Below are 20,222 nucleotides of genomic sequence, written 5' to 3'. Positions count from 1 at the left end.
TATCAATAGTATTCTGTTACAGCCATTTTCTGTGCAAGTGTCTTTTGGAAACGTACATGTTCAATCATTTGTCGACAATGAATGTTACTCAGTAGTCAGTTTGTAGCAAAACAGTTAAAGTATCAATTTAGAAATGTGTGCTAGAACTGGACGTTCCGATTGTAGCTTTTTTTAGTTTATCGAACATCCCCTTCACACACAGAAAGAGACAGAAACAAATGAATCACACAAACCGTTCTCACAACATTTATTTCATTGATTTTCAACATTTTCAATCTAATCGCAAAACTAGACAAACAAAAATAAACCAAAAGGCAAAACAGAACTTCAGGGAGGAAAAACAAAAACAAAATCACACACACATTACACCAGTGTGGCACAATCTTAAGGCAGCATCATGGCAATGTAACTTCATCTCCACACACTCACATGACTGTGAGAGAGTGTGTATGAACAAGTGGCTGTGTGTGTGAAAAGGTGTGCACATGAATGCTTAGTTGTGGAATATTTTGACTGTTCAATCAAGTCAAGGCAAGAAAGGTAACAATATTCATTTGTAGGCCAAAAAAAGAGACAGAGGCAAGCAACAAAGTGAAACACATTTCTGATTAAAAACAAAGAATCAAATTGCAAGCATGAGGTTTTTAGTGACCTCCATAAGATGATGGACCTCAAGTTTATCTAAGTCAAGATGGTTGCTATCTGCATCCCCCGTGTCGACACGCTAGCCACCTTCTGATCTCATCTCTGACTTCAACATGGCTGCCACGTGACTGCACTGAGGCAGAGGTGCAAAGAGGGCTGTCAAGGCCACTTCCTGATCCCAATTGCTCGCCTTCGGGCAAAGCACAACGGGTTCATTCAACATCCCATTAGAGCCAGGCAAAGCAGGCCCGTTCTCTTTATGGCTTACTAGCATTCAGACAGGCCTAGTAGAGCCTAACTCTCCAAACAGAAATCAGTTAAGGCACTTTTCCAGAACTGGATTGGCATGCTTTAAAAGGCTCTCAGGACAAAAAAAAAAAAAAAAAGAAGTCTACTTGTTTTAGGCGAAGGTTCCAGTAGAACTTTGAGATTTTCTGTTCGGTAATGATGGCGTCCCCTGACACCGGGAGGCACCAATTAGCCAATGAGAGGGCCCAGAGAGCAGACGTGGGAGGTTCTTTTCTCCTTAAAGAGCCGGGGAGAACACATGGTTTCTACGCATCCTTCAGACTCGCCTCCTATTGAATCTTTGGAAAAAACCTAGCACTGTTTTGGCAACTATGCAATATTAAATATACACCCCTTTCAAATGTACGATTTATTGTATTAAAACAAAACAGACAAAAACAAACCCAACTAATTAAACAAAACAAAGATTTACTTCAACTAAAAACCAACATTCAGGCGAATACACACCATGCATTCCTCATTGAAATCGTACAAGGCAATACACGTGAAGCAGTTGTGGAGTGGTGAATATTAGGCTAAGAGGCAAGCAGGTGGGAGGTGATGCGTGTGGGTGAAGGTGGTTGGGATGAAACAGGTCCCTCTCCCAGTCTCTGGTTGGACCTGACTAAGTGAGCGTTAACGGAGTGGTGTAAGGAGTCTGCAGCATTTACGTTTTTTTTTATTTATTTTTTTCCATTTTTTGGCTGTTTTTGCCTTTTTAAATGTGTATTGCGTATTCAAGCTTTCTTTGTGCAAGTCTAAGCCCCCCCCCACAAGGAAATTATTCAATTACTTGCGCTAACCAAATAACCAAACCCCCCCCCCCTCCCGACACACACACACACACACACACATATATAATAAAGAAAAGAACATCTCTACAAATGTGAGCACAATGCGAGAAATATGTCTACTCTTCTGCTGCCAAACTATCAAGAAAGCAAAAGAAAACTAAAAGCAATGATTTCTGGTAGAAAGACTGTGGCAAGCATGAGGATCCTTCAGACTGGGCTTATGCATCAAGACAGATCAACACATAGGGGGGCCCCCAGATATTTACCCAGCACAATCTCAGTGAAGTTCTAGAACCATCCTTCAAGCTGGAACACACTGTCAGCATGGGGCTCACTCCACCACCCACAGAACAAAATGGCCTTGTGATGGGAGCTTTTTGTGGTGTTAAACAGGAGTCTGATAGGTTGTGATGTGAAGGACCCTCGTGTGTGTGTGTGTGTGTGTGTGTGTGAGCATCTTTATGCATGTGTGTGTATGTGTATGTATATGTATATGTTTTCTTCCCGCAACATCTTTCCAGATTGCACTCGCAACTGGAACAGATAGCAATGGGCTCAGAGCAGGCTCAGCGCGGAGCTAGCCAGATACAGGCCTTGTTCTGCAAGCCACCACAAGCAACCCAATAAAACGCAACACCAACAAACAAACAAAAAAATAAGCATCACCACCTCTCTTCTACCATCAGTCTTTTAGATTGGGGTGTGGTTCATTTATTCAGTCATATTATTTGTAATAGCTACAATTCAAATGGTTAGCTCTACACTAAACGTCTTCCTGAAATGCTGTCACTTTTGAGTTTGGATCATTTTACAGAATTGTGCAGAAGAGCAAACGGTCAACCCCTGGAGTCTCTTGACCTCCAGGCTATGATGGCCAGTAGTCGGAGCATGATCGACACAATGTCCCAGCAACCATCCACCCCCGCCAATTTAAAACAAAACAAAAAAAAACACGTCAACATAAGGCTAGAGTCATAAGGGTCTCAAAATAAGGGTCTCTTCACTGCCAAAACACTCACGCTTACAAGCATGCTCAATCCATGACAGCAGTCAAAAAGCTCAAAGGCCTGTAAAACACATAAGTGTCATTCTTACAAAGTAGAAATACAAAGATGATTTCCCCTCTGACACACAAGTTAATCAATTAAGCATCAACATCAAATCTTCACTGACTACGACTTATAGTTATTAAAGCAATCAGTCCAGCTGGAGCATCCATTTCCTTCAACATCAAATCCATACACACACACACACACGTCAGGATTCCGCAGTCACACTCATAACACATTCAAAGCTCTTGAGTGAGGAGGAAGACTACGGCCCCTCTTCGTCTCAGACACCTCTTGATTGAGTCAACACTGAAGGCACTTCGTCTGCCATGGCTTCCTCTTTTGGCTTCCCAAAAGACACACGTTTTATCCCACGACTGCGTCGGACACACAGACACGCACGCACACACATATATCGGCAAATCTAACAAACTAAACACACCATCTGAAAACACATATCTCATTGTGGTGATGTGGGATCTTGATAAATCACCATTTTCTTGCAAGCACAAGTTACTGAGCCCAACTGCCAACAGAGGTCTTTACCTGTTATTGCAGTGGCTTGTATTGCATTACTCAATAGCTGACCTCACACATTAGCATAGCGGATTTAAACTGCACACCTGCAAACGCTGTTGGCAAACCAACCAATAAGCTTCTTGGAAACCCACACTATGCCTCACCTGCTTGCTGCTAAATAGTAATGGATAGATGCAAGTGTGTGTTAGATGATCATTGGGCGGTTTATGGTTTAAAATATCCAAGTCCTGCTTTCATAATGTGAGAGATGCAGACACTTGATCTGCCTTGAAAGAGGGCCGTTGAGATACGAGAACCTCACAGGACACACACGTTTCATCAATTACAAATTAGCAGCAGAGGGAGCCTGTCCTAGTGGCGTCAACACGATCGTGCTACCAACTAATTGACCACGTTAAGTTCAAAAACGTAGCCACACTAGGGACCCCCCCCCCGCGCTATTTAATGGCAATGAACACAGAGTGGGAAGGGAGCTTGGGGTGACTGGAGGGGGGGGGGGGGGGGGGGGCGTAAATGTGAGCGGGGCATTTTACAGCATGGCTATTTCAGTTAGCTGTCAGTGGACATGGTAGACGCGCCAAAAAACCTCCAAAGGTGAGGGGAGAGAAAAAAAATAAAAAGCACTTGCAGCTCCCGGCTGATTTGGCCTCTGCTCTGCCAAACAGATTGCCCTTGGCAGGCCTCTGGAGGTCAGGGATAATACACACACACAAACAAACAAACACACACACACACCCTCAGTACAGACACAGGTCTGTGATCGAACGCTGATGAGACATAATTGCTTTCAGGTTTTTTTTTTATGTGTTTGCATCTTACGTGTTCAAAATAAAGGCATTTGTCTTGGAAAATGTGGGTGGGTGTGTGTGTGTGTGTGTATATGTAAATATTCAAGATTCATGCATATGTCTTTATTTGCCCAAGACCATGAAGGAGTCTCAGATATCATTAGGATGTCATTATTTGGGAGGGTGATGTTGCATGAGTCAGTGTGTGCATCAGGGAGCACACATGCACATGGCTTTTATCTATTTAGGCCTATATAGTCAGGATTTGCAATCTATGTGTGTGTATGTTTGTGTTTGTGACTCTAAAAATGAGGGGCCATGAGCGTGTGTGTGTGTGTGTCCAGTGTGATGCCTCTACGCAGCGGACGCGTTTGTGTGCGTCTCTTTATGTGTGTGTGTGTGTGTGTTACAAGGTGTGGTAGTTGCGGTCCTTGGACTTGCAAAACTTGTAGACGAAGAAGATGACCGCCTGCAGGCCCACCACCAGCACGATGCCCCCGATGAAGCTGGCCGCGTCAAACGTCGACGACTTGGAGGGGGACGGAGCCACGGTCGTCACGGTTACGTCTGGCAAGGTAAGAGAGACAAGAGAGATGGAGAGACAGACTTACTCACTTACAGAGACATACTGCAGTGTAAACACACACCCCCCTCCACACACACACTCGTGGTGAGTACTTCCTCTCAGCTTACACACACACACACACGACTTACTGGAGGCTGCAGAGCTGGGGACTGTGGTGTTGGAGTCGTGGGTGGTGGGGGCAGGAGGGTGTGCTGTTGTTGTGTTCATAGATTCTGCAAAGAGACCACAGGACACACAGACACCTTATAGTACCACATGCTTTTCCATACAGGAACAGTTTAGGATTAACAGGTTCAAGTCCAAGTCCATTCTCTCAATAGTACAGCAGGAAGTGTTTGACTTTGCAGTGGGGTGTGGGGTGTGTGTGTCTGTCTGTCTGTCTGAGGTGGGCTCAACAGTGGGGAGGTGTGTGTGAGTGTGATAACTAATTGTGCACAGGTGTGTGTACCTGAGGTGGGCTCAGTGTGTGTGTGTGTGTGTGTGTGTGTGTGTGTACCTGAGGTGGGCTCGACAGTAGAGTTGGTGATGTTAGCGCTAGTGGGCTCAGCAGTGGGGAGGGAGGCGGGGGTCGTGGCCACACCTGTTGGTGCTGGGGCTGAAGAGGAAAGGGTGGAGCAGATCACATCAGATTGACCAAGAGCGACTGACTGATTGCTTTCATCACTCACACACTCAGTCTACACTCACGCAGTCTACAATCATTATTACCACCACACACATATGTGCACAACTAGTTATCACACACACACACACACGTGCACAACTAGTTATCAGACACATACACACACACACCTCAGTCTACAATCATTATTACCACCACACATTTGCACAACTAGTTATCAAACACACACCTATGCACATTTAGTTCACACACACACACACGCACGCGCGCACACACACACCTATATGACTTATACACTCATTCTACTACCTGCACAAGTAGCATTAAAGCAGTTGGTGGTGTTGGTGGTCGTCTCGTTCACACACTGGGGTTTTGCTTCTGGGGTACACAAAAGAAACAGTAAATATAGCTGCAAGCAGCAATGAGGGGGCCAAGCAGAATAGGCCAGAGTAGCCACGGTGACAAGATTGAACTCGGCAGATAACCGCCATCAACACTTTCAACAAGTTTAACATCAAAACATAATTGATTTTGTAGGGCTGAAACAGAGTATTGGCACTGCTGTCTCCGCCAGCCAGCCCCCAGTAGTAGCAACTGGAATCCATGCATTTCCACTGAATTACTTTTGGAATCTGATCCCTTATCATACCTGTTCATTCTTACTCGTCGCTCGACTTATCGTGACTAAATTCAAGATGGCTGCAAACGCTAAACTTCGTGAAGATACTGTCTGTATAAATCAGTGGAAATGCATGGATTCCAGTTTCTTCCAGTAGCAGCAACTGGAATCCATGCATTTCCACTGAATTATTTTTGGAATCTGATCCCTTATCATACCTGTTCATTCTTACTCGTTGCTCGACTTATCGTGACTAAATTCAAGATGGCTGCAAACGCTAAACTTCGTGAAGATACTGTCTGTATAAATCGTCTTGTAAGTAAACTACCAGTGCTTTTTCAAAGTTCTCAATGTCTCGTTTTAAATGTCAGGGCAAATGCAGAGTAAGTGTGTGGATTTGTGAATTTTGTTCACTGCTGCAAGTTTTGTTTTCTGAATTAAACCAACAGCACATCTAGCGCAAGTATATGCTATATGTTTGTGTTTGAGTAAGATGAGCAAGATGCCCCATTGTTTAGCGAGATCTGAGATGCACATCTTCCTTGAACTTCGCTGGTCTGGTATAGACTGCTGCTGATGCACTAAACCTCAAACTTGCTCAATCCTGTCTGACCACTGCTGCTGATACTCATCAAAGGTGTGAGTACTGCATCTGCATGAGTGCGTGCCTGTGTGTGTGTGTGTATGAGAGAGAGTGCATGCCCGTGTGTGTGTGTGTGTGTACGCACTGATGAGGGTTATAGGCTAGTCATGATGGGTGTGAATATGAGTAAGTGTGTTACCACCAAGACAAAGTAGGTGGCTATACAAAAGAAAGACAGACAGGAAGCAAGCAATGAGCAAGAGTGAAAGAACGAAAGGAAGATTCTCACACACACACACACTCAGCAATCAGGATATCTCCTCCTTCCTGCTATTCTTACTCTGTCTTGCTTTCTGCTCTTCTCCTTCACAGAAAAAGCATGTGTCTGCATGCAACATGTGTGTGCATAGTGTGTGCATTTGTGTGTGTGCGTGTGTGTGCTTCGAACTTATGAACTTTCAAATTCCTCCAGCACTGGTTTTTGTGTGCGTGTGTGTGTGTGTCTCCAACTGCAAAAAATGCTGATCTTGGAGTTGCTAAGGGTTCCCAGCCCAACAGTGATCAGTACCATACATACACACACACACACACACACACACACACACACACACACACACTGACTCCACAAATCAGAAAAGAATTCAAGACATCTTCATCTGTAGGAATCCAGTCAATTTCACTCCATTCTTTACCAGCAGATAGAAGTCACACCACTCATAACTCTTCACCATTCCCACACAGACACACATACATACATTTTGGCTGTTATTGGTTAGATTATGGCTGGGCTAACAACTTTAAACCTCATTCGTAAATTAGCTATACAGCTAATATACACACAGATATAGTCTACACACATAGAAACACGTATATCTCTGTATTCTGTATGTTGTGGCTATGGAAACCCTCTCGAGCGTCAACAAAATCCACAATGGCCGGCTCACTCACATTTATGCACACACACCCTCTCTCACACGGTGGAAACATAGAAGAGCTCTTCCTCTGTAGTGGACCCCATCACACCAGGGAGGAGGAGGGGGAGGGGAGGAGAGGTGGAAGACAGAGAGAAAACGAAACGAGAAACAAGATCGCTTCCAACCCAGGTCATGTGTGAGCAACTTTCTGACACACTCTTTTTAGAACACACACACGTCTTTCCAGAGCTTACGGACAGACATGGGCACAAACTCAGAGAGTAAAAACTATTGCTGTTCCTCTCTAATGACCCTCTATCCCAGAATGTACCGTCACAGTGTGTGTGTGTGTGTGAGTGTGAGAGAGAAGGGGAAAAAACAAAACTTACCTCCGCACTCCAGCCAGCTGCAGTCTTTACTGGCGTTATAGCACTCGTCACACATCAGTATTGTGGAACATTCTGAAGGGGACACATAAAACAATGCATTATATTCTCTCTCTCTCTCTCCCCTGAATCAACCAGTGCAGTTCTCATAATTCTAAAGGTCTCCTCTAGGTATTTCTAACTTAAGTAGAGGCCGGATCTCACAAGTTTGAACAAATCCTTCATTGTTTGTGATCTATGTTGGCCATTATGGAGAGCATCACCATGGTTATACTGGGAACTCTTATTGTCTTGGTCGATTTTTGCTAAACTAGTAAACTAGTATTGCGCAAACATAGCTAATCTCGTTTCCACATATGAAGTTTCACTGCGATGAGAATGATCAGAACGTGTTGGTACCACAGGTTGGTACATCCACTCCTATAGCTCCAAGCTTGCAAAGGGTATCAGGACTCCTACCTTAGCTCTTAAAACAACATTAAGAGTTCCTCTTACTTCTTAATTTGTCTTGTAGGAGTTTCATTTCATTCTTCATTGTAGCTTGGCCAAAATGTCATTGACAATGTCATTCCAGTTAGCAGTTCCTCTGTCCTCCGTGTCATTATTTAACATCTAACTAATGTGTGCTTGAATCAACCACTTTTGTCCCAATTTAATTATTCATTTACTGGATCAGACGCTGACTGTAAACCAACTCGAACCAAGACGAAAAAAGATTTCGATGCGGTACTAAAAAGAGGTAGGCTATGTTGGCCTCGTTCCTCTTGGATTTGATGGGGGACCTGGGTCGCAGGTTGAAGAAAAAGGTTGCATTTGTAGACACGACAACTGCAAACTATAATCGCGATCATTTAATGTTGGTTACATTTTCTCTTTTTACTTCCACCCGTGGATGTAACTTTTAGCTTCTTTGTCCCACGTTGAAATTAGACAGGGCCAGATAATCATGGTCCTCCTTAACCGTAGCCCTTGTGACCTCGACAAACAGCCTTCGTTGCACAACGTTATAAATCTAAAATACATGCTGAGCCAACAGCCATGGGCTCTGTTAGCCCATTACATAATAAACAGCTGGAAGGTAGGCACACACATGTTGGCTAGCAAACAGACCCAGACGCCACACTGGACACAACTATCATATTACACCATTTACAATGACTTGGGGGGAAAATGCACAAGTTGGTCAAGACCAGCCATATTAGCAGCTAGTAGACCTGCAATTTCAACTGTTATTTAGTACAAACCAACGGTGCACGCGAGCTTCCAAGAAAGCTATAATTAGTGTGGTCTTCTAACTTCAGCTAGCTATAGATAGTTAGCTATCAAACCTAGGGTGTTAGTTAGGTGTATTATTTGCAAAACGATTTATCGAGTCTCCACACCATAACATTGTTAACCGACAAAACGCCCTAACGCTTACCACAATTTATATGCCAGTGGCAATTGTACCGTAGAAATGCGTGGGGGTACTTCTCACAGAACAATTGGATAACCTCAGCGCACGACTAATAGCAAGCAGGCTAGCTGGTGGTAGCCCTAGCTTTCAAGTGCACACGTAAAACGGACTAGCTAACGCTGTCCACTTCGGCCGCCTAGCTAGGTAAACGACAAACAAACTACTCACCAGATTCCGCGTATGTCGTTCCTGCGAAGACGACAAGAAATAATGTCACATGAAAAAGTCTCCAGTACATTTTTTCGGTTCCTTTCCTCTCCTTTTAGAGCGCTGGTGGTACTGACAAAGTGTTTTGTGCTGGATGCGGGATTTCAGTAATAGGTGACTCTGGTGACTCCTTTTTACCACTTCCTGCTTTCCTCGAGTCATGTGGCAGGTTTCTAGACGCTCCTACGCTTCATCAAATTACCTATGTCCATCCCAGTTTCCTTCCTTTCTCCGCTTCTTTATGAGACCAAGGAAGAAAATAAAGATACAGAAACGATACACTTTGTATGTACTTTGACATATCCCAGACTGTAACCATGCCACTTTTGGTGATTCCATATATTATAGCATTTTAACCCACAGCATGAAACAACAAAATGAAGTGTGAAAGTGTGAAACTGGGCATATTAAGCTGGAGCTTTTGGTTAAGAAACCAATTCACTTGTTCATGCCTTTGAATTTGTCAGCTCAGCATCAGATCTCTCTCGATCTCTCTCTCTTTCTCTCTCTCTCTACACATAAAAACAGTTTGTACACATGACACACTAAAACACTTTAGGTTTGTATAATTTTAATGTTTAAACTCTAAACTAATGAGGTATTAGTGAGCTTTGGGGAAAAGAACAACAACATAGAAACCAGTGTAAATGTAGCTGTGTATGTGTGTGTTTGAAAGTCATAGCTGGAACTCTCCACAGTCCTTCACTCTACAGTCCACTTTGGGTCTCTCGTTCTGGGTGGGCACGTCCTCCAGACTCTTGAGTACCTCAGTGCCCTCAACCAGTTGCCTGAAGAAGTAAAACACACACACACACACACACACACTTGCCCTCTACATCATACTGCATCTTGAAGTGAGGGTGAGGTCAAGAGCACAACAAAGAATTTCATTATATCAAGTCAAAATAGAACAGAATAGTGCTTAAAAGGCACAGCAACATAAATGTGCATATTTACCCAAATGCCACGTATTTCCTATCCATCCACGGTGCCGGCTGCAGGGTGACATAGAACTGTGATCCGTTGCTATGGGGACCCTGGTTGGCCATTCCCAGAACGCCTCTTTTGTTGTGTGATACAGCAAAGCTCTCATCTACGAGTGGGTGTGCAGAGCAACTTTATCAGAAATAACATCGTCTGTCATGGGAGCTGTAGAGCAGCGTTGGTGTCACTACGTGTCCCGTGCCCACAAGATTCCAGGTTCAGGTCCGGCCTAAAGCCACTACCCCCCTCATCTCCCTCACTTGCTTCCTGCCTGCTCTCTAATTGCCCAAAAAATAAACTGAAAAAGTAAATACAGGTGCCAAGGCATCATGAGCAGTGGACAAGACAAAACGTAGCTCTGCTTTCTGGGGCCTTATTCCTCTTTTCCTCATAAATCAGAAATAGTCAAAGTGAATGTTTGTGGTTTAGAACACCTGTGACTCCGCAAATGTGTGTGTGGCCATGTGTTAATGTCACAAGGCGAAACTGACTAGTAAGAAGTTAGCAAAAGGGTCAGCAATACCTTCAAATGTTGGGCCATAAATGGACTCTCCACCATTGCCTTTCCCAGCAGGGTTGATGTCTTGAACAGGAGAAGATCATATCACACACACACACACACATTTTCCATTTCTCGAGTGTATATTAGGCCCTAGGATTGAGGAGTGCTTCAATGTTTTATAAAAAAAAGTATGCTAGTGTGTGTGTGTGTGTGTGTGTGTGTGTGTGTGTGTGACAAATACCTCCTCCCTGGATCCATCCGTTAGGTACAACTCTGTGAATTAAGGAGCCTTTGTAGGCGAGCATGAGGTCGCTGTCAGATAGACCCTTCTCTCCTGTGCACAGAGCTCGGAAATTTGCACACGTTTTAGGACATATATCACAAAACAGCTGGAAAACATATACACACACACACACACACACACACACACACACACACACACACAAACATTTTAATTAAGTATCTGAATGAAACATTAATTTTCTTTTTTATCTGGTTGCTCTCAGGTCTGATAAATGTTGTCTCACCTCAAATAATAGTCGCCCAGCAACCACTCCTCTGATCTCCACATCCATGTACACAAACATGTGCTGCACAGAGAAAATCCCATTTCCTTTTAACTATCAATATCACAGTCAAGACTTGTTCATGGTTCCTCCATGGTGGAATGATTTACCCAGTACGTATAAACATGTACATTTTAACTAGCATCTATCCAATTAAGTTGTAAAGTTTTGGATAAAAACATCTGCTAAACAAACAATATAACCATAAATCTGAAATCATCCGCTATCATCTCATTAACTGCACTAATTGCTTGGACAGTTACCTACCTACCACAATCACCGATACATGACTATTGGTTCCAGCAAATATTATATAAAATTACATTAAATAAACATAAATGAAGTATTGTAACAGGATTATAGTATAGAATATTGTCGTATTATCCTATAAGCGTGGCTTTGTTTATCTGGTTGTCTATGTGTACAACTTGCCCCCGTATCACGCAGGTGGTTGGTGTAGTAGTCCTCAGCAAGGGCCAGGTTCAGCGCATGGGGTCGGTGGAGGGTGAACCCCCAGACCTCGTGTGCCCACCGAGCTAACTCCTTTTCGTCTCCAATCAACCGGCCACTGAGGTATACCATTAGGGGAGCATCGAACTGCCATACCTCTCCTCTTAGCTCCTGGTCATGATATACAGAAGATCATCAATCACCGCAACACTCACGCACGATTAGAGGATTAGAGTGAGCTGACTGCGCTCTAAATCAGTTACCGGTGAATTTAGCGTAACGTTTTAGGATTTTCTGAAGGCTAACATTGCATAATAAAATGACATTGACAAGCTCTCGAGGCTATACTTACCCTTTTCTTGTTGTTTAAATATGTATGCCAATCGCACTCTAGCAGCGGATGAATGGTCGGATCTGCGAATGAAGATGGAAACTTCTGTTTCAATCCCTGGATCAGCAAGAGGAAGTTATAGGATGATATTCAATTGTTTTCCTGTTTCTCCATAAACAACAGCTATCACTGACAAAAACGTTTACCTCAGCAATGCTCTTCGCAATTTGAAAATTATGCTCTTTCATAAGACCAACAACCTCTACAAGCTGCTTGGAAGCCATGGCACATATCCCAAACGTTTTACATCAATCTGGCAACCAAAGACTCTCTAGAATCTTTGATGGCAACACTGGCGACAGCGTGAAGTTGTAAACAAACGTCAAGTATCCATAGTAACCAAGCGGACGTGACATACACTCGTAAACACCCTCAAAATAAAAATAATAAATGTAGGCTTTAATAGAAATTATACGTTTACGATAAATCTGCTCTTGTTATTGGGAACATTTCATATTCATGTTTTACAGCTTTCAAAAATGAAGTCAAATTTTACATGGACACTAACTTAACTATATTATGTTCAGATCTGTCCTCTTTGTGTTGATATATTTTGTACCTCTGCTTGTTATCATCTGTGAGATTATTATTGTTTGAAAAAAAAAAAAAAAAAAACTATATTAGAAATTCTCTGGAATAATCTTGTTATATTGTAATAGCGGTTTCACATGAATAGTATATTTTGTTTAACCCCCTCCATCAATAACAATATTTTTCATGCACAATAATAAAGTCAATCTACAACGTATTGTAGGCAACATTTCCTTTAATCCCTACAGGAAATAAAAAGTTACATAGATCTATGACATTGAAATGAGGACCACATGCCAGACAAAAATCTCTTTAAGGGACAAAAAATAAAATAAAAAATATTTTGTTGTATGAAAACCACACAATCAGAGTCTTAAAATGCTTTTGTTTTATCTGCCAGACAGTTGAGTTAGTCCACAGCAAGTCCCCAGAGACAGGAAGCGCTGCAGTTTATATTCAAAGTCAATTGGCTGCTGCTGAGGCTCTCGGTACTTCACTGTCATGGTGGAGCCCAGGTAGGTGATGAGCTCACAGTTTTCCTCGAACTGGGCCAGCTGACGCTTGTACTTCTTGCGGGTGTAGTCAGAGAGACGTGGGTTAAAAGCTGAGAGAGGGGGTGTGAGAGAAAGAGAGAAAATGAATGAATTAATGAATTAATTAATTAATTGATGAGGACATAGTTAATGAGAAAAGTCAAGTCAAGTAATCTTTAAAAGCAACAACAGAATGAATCAAGGTGCTTTGTAAAATAAAAAAAAAAACTGAACAGAGATTGTAAATGTAAACAGATAGATGTCTATCTACACAAGACTCTTCTCAATCTGAATGCCCGTTGGTGCAATGTTACAGATAACTGTAACATTGCACCCATTGGTGCAATGTTACAGATAAGAACCAGCACTTGAGGGTGAGGCAGAATAAGGAAGTGGAAGAAAGACTGTGGTTCAGACTTTCACACATTTGGTGTATTGCTTCTCTGAAAGGAAACGTCACATATTCAACTTTTGGTTCTGCTTCTTAAGAAGGTCATTAAAGAAAAATAGGAACACATCTGGGTTAAAAAAGCAGCAGTGACCACAGACAGTAGGAACATCAGGAGAGAGGGAAACTGTCAACCGAGAATTAACAAGATCTGTCTATCTTATATCATTTATCAAAATATGAAAATCAATTGAATAGAATGGTGGTTATTGAATTCTGAATTTTTAATAAGATCTCTGCATAAACGTGAACATGGATCTTGTTAATTCTGAGTTGATGAAATGTTGATTGGGGAGAGAGAAGTGTGTTGGAGAGCTTATTTATCTTTGAGAATTCATGGAATATGATAACCTGAGGCATGATGTCATTTGGCACACATATTGTAACTTAATTTGAAGTTAATGTGCAAGGCCCGTTAGGCCAGTGCTCCAAGCGTGGTGCTTATACAAACTGATTAAGATGTTATGCTATAATGACTTTCTATCTCTTCCTCTCTTCTCTCTCTCTCTCTCTCTCTCTCTCTCTCTCTCTCTCTCTCTCTCTCTCTCAGAAGAAGGTAATTGAGTTACCTTTGAGGTAAAAGGCCACATACAGCAGAGCAGATTTCTTCACACTTAAGAAGGGGAACTTGGGTTTCATACAGCCCACTGAAGTCATCGCCTTAATGATGGACCTTGCCACACCCTACATATGCATGTGTGCACACACAAAAAATGAACTCATTGGAATTAGTATACATGTTTGCATTCCACACATTCCAGTGTTATGCATCTGCATATCCATGGTGTGATTCCTGTTAGATACATGGACAATAAAGCCCAACACACGGCCGGCGATGTGACAGTCAAACGTGACGGTGGAATTCTGTTAATCGCTTTACTACACACACTACTGGCAATGCGATCACCCATCGATTCAGTGGCGATACACTGACCATACAGCTGTTTTCTATTATGAATATAAAAATCGCCCTGAAAAACAGAAAGGGGCCGATTAGAGCGATGCGATGGCCGTCGTTCCATTTGCCGTATGCGTTGCCCCATTCACTTCAATAGATTCTATTCAATTTAGCCATTAATCCGCCATCGCATCGCCGGCCGTGTGTGTATAATATCAGTATTATGATCCAATAAATGATGAGTTTAAGTATGCACTGCAGTTACTATATGGAACTAATTCCAAAGCTTAAAACTTAAAAGCTTAAGTTGTGTGGTATTGTGATGAGAACTCCGACCTGCTCCAGGTAGCCCAGCATGGGCAGAGAGGTGAGCTGGACGGGCTCTCCTAGCGGAGGCAGCTTATGGGGGAGCTTCTGGTCCCAGTACAACTCAGGCATCCTAATACAAGGAGATGGGCAGAGAGAGAGAGAGAGAGAGAATGGCATAATTAACATTAACATAAGCCTCTTTCATTAAGTGCATTTAAACAGCATACATAGCATTGTAACAGCAAAACAGAAATACAATATTTACAGACATTATGACATAAACCTTCTGGTGTATATGTACATATGCAATAAATGCCTCTGCATGCCTATGATTAAAACAGCATACCCATTTCCAAAACATTCACAGGAGTTTGCCTGCCCTTTACTAGATTTTTGAGTGGGATTTACAAAGTTTGTGATTTCCCAGGTCAGAGCTTACCTGAGGAACCTCTCCTGTTTCTCCTCACTCTCGCAGGTGTACATCTTCTCCCGGTACTCTAAGGCAAACTCCATGTTCCCCCTGACCAGCGCCTCATACCTGGACAGAGATGCACACTTACTACCACAGAGACCAAGTTTGGGCACTCAGACAGTCAGAAGGCGACGGCAAATGGAAAATGGATTTGAGTAATGTTGCCAGGTGATCACATGCCTGTTCGGAAGTGCCGTGACCAATTGTTTGCCTGTTGATGAAAGATTTTTTTTTTAAAGTATATTTTTGTGGGCTTTTCGCCTTTTATTTCTGATAGGACAGTGAGAGACTGAAAGGGAATGGTGGGAGAGAGACGGGGTGGGATCGGGAAATGACACGGTCCCCGTGGACGCTTGGACCCGTATATGGTATGGGCGCTGTGGCCAGTTGAGCCACAGCGCCCCCCACTGAAAGATTGTTACCCAATATCAGTGGGAATGTGCCCAAACAACATGGCTTAGAAACATCACCTTACTGTAAGTGTTTTGTTTAAATCTACAGGTTGCCAGTAACTTAGAGACTCTACATGACCTTGCGATCAAATACCACAATCAAAATTACTTTTCAACAAAGGCTATTAGTTTGTGTTATACTATGTTACATAATGTGTACAAACATGGTGCTTTAAATTTTAAAGTATAAGTGCCTTGATAAGCATGTGGGCTTCTCATCTAGATGTGGGCGGAAACAAACAGTGTCTTTGAGTTTTTAATGCTGTTATCTTCGATCAACTGGAGTTAACTACAGTAATTGGCTGTGAATGGCTGTACCTCTGCTTCCCATCGCCGTAAGTAACGGGGCAATAGCCCTTCAGCTCCACCTGCTGGGGGAACCGACTCTTCACCTGTGCCACAGTCAGTTTCCGTGGCAACAGGTGGGGAGGGGGGAGAGAGTACGGGCAACCGGGAATCACAAAGCACTCTGGAGCTTCAAGGAATTTCTGAGTAACAGAGAACGGAAACGGAAATATGAACAATGGATCAGTTACAGTAAATAAATAAATAAATACATGTAAACAATAGTACAGGTACAGTAAATAAATACATTGAGCCCTGTAACATTTCTGTTGTATGAGAATGCACCTTGTATGCAAAATACTTTTGTCACAGTGGCACCTACAGTAAGTGAATTCGTCTTGTCAACAAAGCAACCGATAAAACTCCAGAGTAGACAACTGCATGAATGGGCCACATGCAGACTGTAACACTACCTATGATTAATTTGTTTATTATGTGAAAATTATCAAAGTGATTAATACGATTCTGTAAACAACTCTTGTAAATGAACCAACGCACTTATTGTTGCCACAAACCACAAATTCTCTGTCCCAACCATAAAACTGAGGTCTTTATTTGACCTTTAACCTATTGCTCAGTCCTATTTTACTGTCTATGGTCCTACCTGCAGGCACTCTTTGGTGGCCATCTTGTAGTAGTGACCTCGGTACTCTGCGGCCAACTCCAGGGAGCTGGTGTGGGAACAGTCCACCAGGTGTCGCTGTTGAGCCAGGCTCACTGGGCAGTACTGTCCAAACTCCCCGAGGCGACCCTGCAGCTCCAGGGGAGAGACACACAGGTGGGCGATACTTGCCGCCTTTCCTGAGGGCAGAGGGCATTGGGCTGAGTTTACTGTAACCACACAGATAAGATACAGGAGAGAGGCACACATTTTCCCCAAGAGAAATTGTACAGTAACATTTTACAGAAAATATTTTCTTAGTAGTTACAACTCCTGCTAGATATGGACATGTATGATATCAACACAGATAAGGAGACAGAATATGGGAAAATACTTTTTTTACATGTATGGTTATGGTTATGGTTATGGTAATGGTTATGGTTATGGTTATGGTAATGGTTATGGTTATGGTTATGGTAATGGTTATGGTAATGGTTATGGTTATGGTAATGGTTATGGTTATGGTATTTAGCAGACACTTCTGTCCAAAGGACACATTTACAGGAAGCATGGTTTGAGTGGTTACTCTGAGTTACAACTCTGAGTTATAACTTGGACGGGTGGCCAGGTAAATGGTTCAATGGAAAGAACAAAAAACCTAAGAGAGGAACAGCCATTTCAAGGCTACTCTAAAGAATCTGATTCATGAAGCATATTTTGTCTTCTGTTAAAAAAAAAAAAAAAAAAAAAAAAAAAATATATATATATATATATATTGCATATTAAATTCTTCAAAATGGCCTCTATTTACCTTTATGACTGCAGTATTACAGTAACATCAACATTTCATGGAATAGGCACCTGGAATGCTTCCCAATTACAGTAATATGAGAGAACAAAAATCAACAAAAAGGTTCTCAACATGTATAGGAACTCCTTCAGGACTGTTGGAAAACCATTCCCAGTGTCCCATATGAGTGTGAGTGACAGTGAAAGTGAGCTGGAGTGAGTGAGTGAGTGAGTGAGTGAGTAAGTGAGTGAGCTGGAGTGAGTGAGTGAGTGAGTGAGTAAGTGAGTGAGCTGGAGTGAGTGGCTTGAGTGAGTGAGTGAGTGAGTGAGTGAGTGAGTGAGTGAGCGAGTGAGTGAGTGAGCGAGTGAGTGAGTAAGTGAGTGAGCTGGAGTGAGCGAGTGAGTGAGTGAGTGAGTGAGTGAGTGAGTGAGCGAGTGAGTGAGTAAGTGAGTGAGCTGGAGTGAGTGGCTTGAGTGAGTGAGTGTGTGAGTGAGTGTGTGCATGTGTGTGGGTCTGTGTGAGAGTGAGAATGAGAGTGTGAGTGTGGTGTGAGTGAGTGTGTGTGTGTGAGTGTGAGAATGTGTGTGTGTGTGTGTGTGTGCGTGTGTGTGTACACGTGTGTGTTACCATTGCGTATTACCATTGCGTATTACCATTGCGTGAGTGAGTGAGTAAGTGAGTGAGCTGGAGTGAGTGAGTGAGTGAGTGAGTGAGTGAGTGAGTGAGTGAGTAAGTGAGTGAGCTAGAGTGAGTGGCTTGAGTGAGTGAGTGAGTGAGTGAGTGAGTGAGTGAGTGAGCGAGTGAGTGAGTGAGTGAGCGAGTGAGTAAGTGAGTGAGCTGGAGTGAGTGGCTTGAGTGAGTGAGTGTGTGAGTGAGTGTGTGCATGTGTGTGGGTCTGTGTGAGAGTGAGAATGAGAGTGTGAGTGTGATGTGAGTGAGTGTGTGTGTGTGAGAGAATGTGTGTGTGTGTGTGTGTGTGTGTGTGCGTGTGTGTGTGTGTGTACACGTGTGTGTTACCATTGCGTATTACCATTGCGTGAGTGAGTGAGTAAGTGAGTGAGCTGGAGTGAGTGAGTGAGTGAGTGAGTGAGTGAGTGAGTGAGCGAGTGAGTGAGTGAGTGAGTGAGTGAGTGAGCGAGTGAGTGAGTGAGTGAGTAAGTGAGTGAGCTGGAGTGAGTGGCTTGAGTGAGTGAGTGTGTGAGTGAGTGTGTGCATGTGTGTGGGTCTGTGTGAGAGTGAGAATGAGAGTGTGAGTGTGGTGTTAGTGAGTGTGTGTGTGTGAGTGTGAGAATGTGTGTGTGTGTGTGTGTGTGTGTGTGCGTGTGTACACGTGTGTGTTACCATTGCGTATGCGCTCCATATAGGTGTGTATGCTGGTCATGCAGAGGCGTGTGTGATCCAGCACGCGGGTCCACAGCCACCACTTGCTGCGTCGGGCATCCAGCGATAGCCAGTTGTGGCGCTGGAGCTCATAGTGCTGCCTCACAGCCTCCTCTTCCTGTCTGTAACAGGAGCAGCGCAGCGCCAGGATGGATGCACTGTTGTGCTCAGGGTAGGGCCTGGAGTGTGTGTGTGTGTGTGTGTGTGTGTGTGTGTGAGGAGGGGGGGGGGATGGAGAAAGAGAGGGAAGAAGGAAAAACAGGGAGAGAGAGAGAGAGAGAGAGAGAGAGAGAGAGAGAGAGAGAGAGAGAGAGAGAGAAAGGGAAGGAGGAGAGAGAGGGAGAGAGAGGAAAACGAGAGGATTAATGTACAGTGACCGATAGATGGTCCACTAAACCTGTGGTGGGCCGTGGTCTGACCTGTTGTGTTTTAGCTTGTCTTTCAAGGCCCTCTTGAGGACGTCCACAGTGTCCAGCTCCATCTCCACCATGAGCATGGGAATGATGCCACGCTCCTCCATCAGCACTGCCTGCTGCTTGGTCACAGGAAAACCATCCAACACATACCTGCACACACACACACACACACACACACACACACACACATACATACATATACATACATACACACACATACATACACACACATAGGGTGTTTCTCAATACAAAGTATGTTAAGAACACACTCCCCATACGCATGGTTGCAGGAGAGGCAAGCACGCGCACACACACACACACAGACACACTGCCCATACCGCGTGTGCTACAGGTGAGGTCCATGAGGGCACACACACACACACACACACACACACACACACACACACACACACATACACACACACACACACTGCCCATACCCGCGTGTGCTGCAGGTGAGGTCCATGAGGGCCACCTCCAGGCACTGTATGGCCAGTTCGTCGGGCACTGTGGCTCCCTGCTTCAGGTGCTCGAGTATATGCATGGCCAACTCGGTGTGGGGCTGCTCGGTCAACACACTCCTCATGACCGAGCCCAGGGACAGGCGCACCATACCGTACTCACGCACGAACATGTTCGCCACTGCAGCAGAGAGAGAGAGAGAGAGAGAGAGAGAG

General features: G+C 43.6%; 3 protein-coding genes across 6 annotated transcripts in view; all 3 read right to left on the bottom strand.

Annotated features, from left to right (window-relative positions):
- Positions 1-223: 223 nt before the first annotated feature.
- cd164 (CD164 molecule, sialomucin) lies at positions 224-9,657 on the bottom strand. 2 transcript variants are annotated; one of them, XR_006032270.1, is made up of 7 exons: positions 9,439-9,657; positions 7,818-7,889; positions 5,622-5,690; positions 5,187-5,285; positions 4,819-4,902; positions 3,742-4,671; positions 224-3,690 (listed from the first exon to the last, which is right to left on the bottom strand). XR_006032270.1 is itself a non-coding variant. In XM_042094580.1 (6 exons), the coding sequence occupies exons 1-6, from the start codon at positions 9,506-9,508 to the stop codon at positions 4,511-4,513; spliced, it is 555 nt and encodes a 184-aa protein (XP_041950514.1). In that variant the 5' UTR covers positions 9,509-9,657; the 3' UTR covers positions 224-4,510. The 2 variants fall into 2 exon arrangements, 1 of the variants encoding a protein (XP_041950514.1); XM_042094580.1 differs by having other exon boundaries at positions 224-4,671.
- A 374-nt stretch (positions 9,658-10,031) lies between these two features.
- Positions 10,032-12,687, bottom strand: ppil6 (peptidylprolyl isomerase (cyclophilin)-like 6). Of its 2 annotated transcripts, none has more exons than XM_042094577.1 (8): positions 12,517-12,687; positions 12,332-12,427; positions 11,962-12,150; positions 11,491-11,553; positions 11,205-11,352; positions 10,985-11,044; positions 10,435-10,570; positions 10,032-10,301 (listed from the first exon to the last, which is right to left on the bottom strand). In XM_042094577.1, exons 1-8 carry the CDS (start codon positions 12,592-12,594, stop codon positions 10,154-10,156), a joined length of 918 nt encoding a protein of 305 aa, XP_041950511.1. In that variant the 5' UTR covers positions 12,595-12,687; the 3' UTR covers positions 10,032-10,153. The 2 variants fall into 2 exon arrangements, with proteins under 2 accessions (XP_041950511.1, XP_041950512.1); XM_042094578.1 differs by having other exon boundaries at positions 10,032-10,265; positions 12,517-12,684.
- A 431-nt stretch (positions 12,688-13,118) lies between these two features.
- The window catches only part of ak9 (adenylate kinase 9), a 35,739-nt gene continuing 28,635 nt past the window's right edge, over positions 13,119-20,222 (bottom strand). For both annotated transcript variants that reach the window (XM_042094572.1, XM_042094573.1), the window contains 9 exons: positions 19,986-20,187; positions 19,549-19,695; positions 19,091-19,308; positions 16,963-17,159; positions 16,332-16,501; positions 15,529-15,627; positions 15,117-15,219; positions 14,452-14,566; positions 13,119-13,505 (listed from right to left, as the gene is read on the bottom strand). In XM_042094572.1, coding sequence (XP_041950506.1) covers positions 13,291-13,505; positions 14,452-14,566; positions 15,117-15,219; positions 15,529-15,627; positions 16,332-16,501; positions 16,963-17,159; positions 19,091-19,308; positions 19,549-19,695; positions 19,986-20,187 — 1,466 coding nt within the window. In that variant the 3' untranslated portion in view covers positions 13,119-13,290. The remainder of the gene's footprint in view (positions 13,506-14,451; positions 14,567-15,116; positions 15,220-15,528; positions 15,628-16,331; positions 16,502-16,962; positions 17,160-19,090; positions 19,309-19,548; positions 19,696-19,985; positions 20,188-20,222) is intronic.

This window comes from Alosa sapidissima, chromosome 6, assembly GCF_018492685.1.
Source record: "Alosa sapidissima isolate fAloSap1 chromosome 6, fAloSap1.pri, whole genome shotgun sequence".
Lineage (NCBI taxonomy): Eukaryota > Metazoa > Chordata > Actinopteri > Clupeiformes > Clupeidae > Alosa > Alosa sapidissima.
This window is presented reverse-complemented; position numbering and strand designations above follow the sequence as displayed.